Source organism: Hippoglossus stenolepis, chromosome 11 (assembly GCF_022539355.2).
Source record: "Hippoglossus stenolepis isolate QCI-W04-F060 chromosome 11, HSTE1.2, whole genome shotgun sequence".
Taxonomy (NCBI): domain Eukaryota; kingdom Metazoa; phylum Chordata; class Actinopteri; order Pleuronectiformes; family Pleuronectidae; genus Hippoglossus; species Hippoglossus stenolepis.
In genome coordinates this window covers 13373469-13379468 of record NC_061493.1, presented here as the reverse complement: position 1 = coordinate 13379468, position 6000 = coordinate 13373469, and the positions used below count along the sequence as shown (strand labels likewise).

The 6000-nt window shown below is 48.6% G+C and overlaps 1 protein-coding gene across 1 annotated transcript in view; it reads left to right on the top strand.

Moving 5' to 3' along the window:
- Positions 1-2096: 2096 nt before the first annotated feature.
- ptch2 (patched 2) overlaps positions 2097-6000 on the top strand; it is a 28908-nt gene continuing 25004 nt past the window's right edge. The window contains exons 1-2 of the mRNA XM_035171564.2: positions 2097-2716; positions 4245-4437. Of these exons, the coding sequence (XP_035027455.1) occupies positions 2570-2716; positions 4245-4437 (340 nt within the window). The 5' untranslated portion in view covers positions 2097-2569. The remainder of the gene's footprint in view (positions 2717-4244; positions 4438-6000) is intronic.

Genomic DNA, 6000 nt, shown 5'->3' with positions numbered 1-6000 from the left:
CCTACAATCTCCCTCTTGGATAAATAAACAGTTTCTGTCCCTGAACTCCCGGGCGTCTCGGCTGCTGTGAGACGGCTGAGTGCCAGAGCGGTTCCGTGGCTCTGCCTATAGCACATACAGAACCCTGGACGGACAGTCAGCCATGCATTCATGGATGAACGGTCGGATGGATGGAGTCACTGGGGAGAGATGAAATGGAGGAATGGAGATAGGGGGCAGGGAAAAGTTAAGAGGAAGAGCATTGGTTTAGGAGCAGCTGAAACAGGCAGGAAGGACAAAGGTGTTAAGGAGAAAATCTAAAATAAAAATAAGTGCAGAGGAGGCAAACGTGTAGAGAAGATGAAACGAGGGACAACGGGGAGAGAGAGAGAGAGAAGGGGATGGACGGATGGAGGGAGAGGGACCATATGGGACACAGGACGTGGAGAGGGGGAAGGAGGGAGGAGAGGGCTCGGGCAATTTGTGTTTGAAAGCCAGGGCGGTGTGATGGCAGATATCTGCACAGCGCATGGTCATCTCAGACGGTTTATTTATCCAAGGCCTCCAGACCAGGCCTCGGACCTCCCTGAGTTTGTTAGGCTTGAGGGGGCCCCCTACCACACAACCCAATTCCTCACATTCCACATTAGCTCCCATTTCCAGTTGCCCGATTCCCTCCAACGCTCAGCCCAACCCAACCCAGTCCAGGCAAAACCATGCCCGGCGCCGGCTCCTGCCCGAGCAGCCAGGGCCTAACCCAAACCCTGGAAACATGAGCGTATGGTTTGCCTTCGTTTGAACAGATGGATGAGTAAGTGTATACGTAGGTGTATCACTGAACGTCTGCAGGGAGCAGCGGGCAGGTGGTCCGGTTAACAACAATCCTGGGATCCGATTTATCAAGTTCGGACGTTCAAGGCCTCCAAACTGAACCAAACTCCATATACCTGTGAATCTTGACACTCGAAGTATCTCAGCTGTTAAATAACCGTTTGTTGACCCACACACGCTCATTCCGAGAGGAGACAAATCATTTTTATAGTTTCAAAACATCCCTTTCAATGACAAATCATACTTGTAATGCAAGCACATGCAAAGCCAAGTGTTTGTTCTTCACCCCCATTCTGTCATGAGTGGGGCCAATGGAGGATTTACATTAGCAAACCACCAAGACACTCCTCACCTCCATTAGAAAACAATCTGCTCCGAGAACCATCTTTCTTTCTTTCTGCCTTTTTCTACTTCTTGGGTGAACTACTCTCTGAACTCGTGAAATCATGCATGGCAGGACGTGGAAGCCTTCCAAAGAAAAAAGTCTCCCCTCAGAGATAAGGGTGTCACACACTGAACCGGGGGCGTCTTTCGGGTGTTGATGAAAAACACACACGTATGATCTTCATGATCTTTTTTTTTGTTGTTTTTAATGGTTTAATTTATAGAGACAAGAGGTTTTATTGTCGAATGTGTGAGGGAAACCCGTCCACCTACTTTTAGCAGCTTTTGGCCCAGAGAGGTGAGGTTGCAGCTGTTAAAAACCAATGTGCACACACACGTCCCTGCACCCTGTTACAAACTGCACTCACTGACATGGTCAAATAAAACATGTCTTTGGGGTGCTCTGAAACAATCTGAGACCTCATCAAGCCTCTGGATGCCCTGGAGCGATACATGCAACATGTTGACAGATGTGAGGCTCTCGCTTACAGAAAAAGGTGAATGGTGTTTACATTCTCCACCAAGAAGTTGAATCCACTTTTCTTTTCTTTTTTCTCCTTTCACTGATTGGGCTGCTGATGAGCTGTGTGCGCGCCTGTCGCTGTGATATCATGTGCGGTTATTTGCTGCAGCTCCGGAGGACCCGCGGTGGAGAGAGAGAGAGAGAGAGAGAGAGAGAGAGAGAGAGAGAGAGAGAGAGAGAGAGAGAGAGAGAGAGAGAGAGAGAGAGAGAGAGAGAGAGAGAGGCGCGCTGTGTGCGTCAGTGCAGAGTTTATTGAAAGAGTTCCTCCCTCCCTCCTCCTCCTCCTCCTCCACCACCACCCAGCCTCCTCCCTCCCTCCCTCCCTCCCTGCCTGCAGCCTGGGTGGTCCCCCTCTCTCTCCACTTTGGTGAGCTGTTGCTTAGCAGCTAATAATAGGCGATGTTTGCAAAGTAATTTGCCTCTTCCTTGGCCAATGGGAGCCGGAGCACTTTTCCATCAAACCTCCCTTTTCAGGATTTGCCGAGAGGCGAACTTCTCCAAATGTTACCGCTACAGGATCGGAGTTAGACTTGACACGGACGGCTCAGACACAGGCTACTACTACTACTACTACTACTACTACTACAACTACTCCTCCTCGCTGAGACGTCGTTTCACACACTGTCGGGACGAATGAAGACTGAAGGATCTATACGGATTTCGGCGCATAATGTTGGGATGGAGTTTCGCGACTTGTTTGGCTCCAGGGAAGACTAGAAGCCGTTCTCCAGACTTGTCGCCGGCGCTGCTGGATGCGCTCCCCTTCTATGTTGGATTACCGTCGCCTTTGCTGAACTCGCACCGACTCTCCGCCGCTTCGCTCCGCGCCCCGCTCGCCCTCAGACTCGGACCATGGCCTCGGATCACGGGGTCCCGGGGGCCGGCGTCTTTGGAGATTTACCCCCGAGTTATGCGCGCTCTCAGCCGCCCGCGAACCCAGAACTGCTCCGGAGACCCAGCTACTGCCACGCTGCTTTCGCACTTAAACAGATCTCCAAGGTGATGATAGAGAAACGCTTGGCTTCATGAGGAGAACCCCTCCGAACGCGCAGCTTCTGGGTTTTAAGTCGTTATCTAATCGCGAGTTGAGGGCGCATGTGGTGAATGTAGGCTGGAGGAGCAGCTCCTCAAACGGGGGGTCCGGGGACCACCAGAGGTCCTGGAGGGGAGAGGACCGCCAGAGCAGGAGCAGGCAACAGTTTGATTATTATTAATCTGAGGGGAAAAGGTGTAGAAATTGTTGCTAGAGGTTGATGCAGACTCGAGACATCTTACTGCACCAGGTTTGAGCCCGTTTGACAGTTTGGGAACCTCCTGGGATGAAGGGATAGAAACTTAACGAGAATCCCCACACTCCACACTTTGCTGTGCATTATAAAGGACTTTACTTATTGTTGCAGCCATTGCAAAGGCAGCAAGTGAGAGAGAGTTTTTTGGGGTTTTTTTGTTTCCCACATCCCCACAGTCAGCCGTGTTGTGCGTGTTTTTGGCTTTGTGCAGCAGCCAGGCAGCGCAGAGCAGAGCGCACTGGCCCGGGGTCTGTTTGGAAATGTGGTGGGTCCTGTAAAGGAATTCACTGATTGAGTTTGATCTGACAAAGCATCTTTGGACCGCCCGGATGCTTGGACGTGTTTCAGCACTGCTGAGAGAAACCACAACACCGGAGCAATGTGTCCTGCAGCGGGGACACTTGTAGCACAGGGACCGAGTTAAAGTACAGATTCTAACTATTCTTTTGAAAGTTATAGGGGAAAACGACTATAAGTTAGATTGCCACAGGGACACAGATGCTTTCTAAAGCCCTTATTCTTAGCAGGCTGTTATCTATGTGTTAGTTTAAACCCCTGCAAAAGTGAATGAACAAGGATTTTCTTAGGCTAAAAGTAAACAACTAGTTTTCTTGAGGTGATGTATTTGTGCTACAAACTCTCTAAAGACCAGATTGTTAGAAAGTCTGTATTTTAAAGAGACATCTTTTACATTACTATAAAGTTTCCAACTTCCAGACTGGAACATTATGTGATATTCAATCACTTTTATTTAACTTTTTCCGAATGTCATGGTTTTGCTCCTGCAGTGAAAACAGCGCTCTCATGTTTGCCTGAGCTCAAGCAATAGGAATAAGTTTCCCGAATAGAATCGATACCTGTCGTTTAAATTGTTGAACGTGTGAGGTGTCATGAGAAACTGTCCTGAGTCCTGACTTAGTTCAGGTGTTGTGATATGAGGTTTTAGATGTAGTCTGAGTGCACATACAGGAGAGGAGAGTCACATCTGTGGTTAGCTGCTTAGCACCTTCATTTGTCGCCATTTAAATTTCAACAAAATAAATCTTCTCTCTGAATACAGAGGCATGTTCCATCCAGTGTTTAGGATTGCAAATTGTCACTGCGGTCGCCACTGTCATAGATACAAGCTACAGAACCCTGCCTTTGTGGACAGCTGTGTGATATGGTGCATTATGTATGTCTGGTAACGTGATAATAATACTGTCCTTTTATCGCCCTCCCTCCTTCTTTACATCCAGGGTAAGGCGGTAGGTCAGAAAGCTCCTCTGTGGATCCGGGCGAGGTTCCAGGCCCTCCTGTTCTCTCTGGGCTGCCACATCCAGAGGCACTGTGGGAAGGTCCTCTTTATTGGACTCTTAGTATTTGGGGCTCTGTCTGTGGGGCTCCGAGTCGCAGCCATCGAGACGGACATCGAGCAGCTATGGGTGGAAGGTGAGTCTTAAGTGATTTCTCATTCGATGCAGGCATGATGTGTAATGAGCGCTGTCCGTTTTGCCCTGGTGTCTGGTGTTGTGACCGTTTCCAAAATGCATCCCTCATCATCGTCATCCTGTGGGATCAGTTTTTGGCTCGTTGCTGGATTTACTCGCTTTTACACTCGGCTCTTAGTAATCTGCATATTTCGATGAACGTGTAATTTATGTACTTTTTTTATCTAGAGTTTGAATGACAATAGCGGCTGGTGAGAAAATCCAGCATGGTAATATTAGTGTCTCGGTGTTCAGTGACTCATGGTGTGTCTGGCTGAAATCCTGAGTGAAGCAGCTTCAAGGTGCAGTTGCCTTCATGTAGAAACACTGACGTGGACGACCGACAGTCCTCTCAGACACGGTCGAGGCTGATTTGAGTTGTTTGTTAATGTATCGCTGGTTGGAAATGACCATTACACGCGTTATTTTTGTAAATTTCTCACACATTACAACTCCTATTAACTCCCATGTCAGTGGCGGTTTGTGTCTTTTGTGTGTTGCCAAAGCTGTTTCCTCACGTCTGTTAATTTCTGCGTAAGTCACAGTTAACCTGAGAAACACAGACACTTCTCTGACATGGCTGCATTCCAGCGTCACACACGCAGACACACAATATCTCGTGCTTCCTCTGTAAAGATGGCTGTGTTGCGTGTGCGTGTGCGTGTGCGTGTGCGTGTGTGTGTCTGTGTGTGATTGTGCGTTCTTCTCCTCTACATCTATCTTTCACCCTCTTTCTCTGGCACGTTGCATTTTAGGTTTAAATTCATCTGTGCATTTTCCAGCGGCAGAAGCAGCTTTATTTGGTTTTTCACACAGGCCAAATTCCTTTTAAACCCCCAGGCTTTCAGTGCCGGGGCTGATCCCCGCAGCAGATGGACTGTGTGAATGGTTAGCCATCTTTGAGGGCCCTGACCCCTCCCCCCGTTCAGCTCCCTGTGTGGTCCCTAACTATTCTTGGATTCCATTCAACAAGAGGCAAGCAAGCAGGCACCACCTCCCTCAACCCCCTCCCTCCCTACCTCCCCTACCTCCTCCTCCTCCCCACAAGAAGAAAAAATATAAGTGAATGCAGCTGAAGTTTACCCACCTGTTTTGCACGCTCTGAAAGCGCCACAGCAGTTGGTGAATATAAACAGACGCTATAGGGTTTTTAAGCCCACCATGTCACTAGAGGACAGGGGACAGGCGGCTCCCACAGGAGCTGAGTGGAGGTGTGGGAGGAATCACACGCTGCTTGTGTCAGGGGAAACGTTTGGAGGCCGTATGCTTCAATAAGTTCCTCTATATATCAGAATTAAAAGTGAAATCTCTATAAATGTTGTCGTTTAAACGATAAGATTAAGGTTTTGAGGGAAGATCCAGCGACAACAAGGAACAAGAGTTTCAAATTGTGCACAGACTCCCCTCTTTCTTTAGCTTTCATTCTGGTTAGTGTAAAAGGTTTCGGGATTACCTCTTGAGCTAATTGGCGTGGACGTCTCTTAAAGGAGATGTTTAGGTGTTTGCGTGCCAGTTGTTTTGCTGC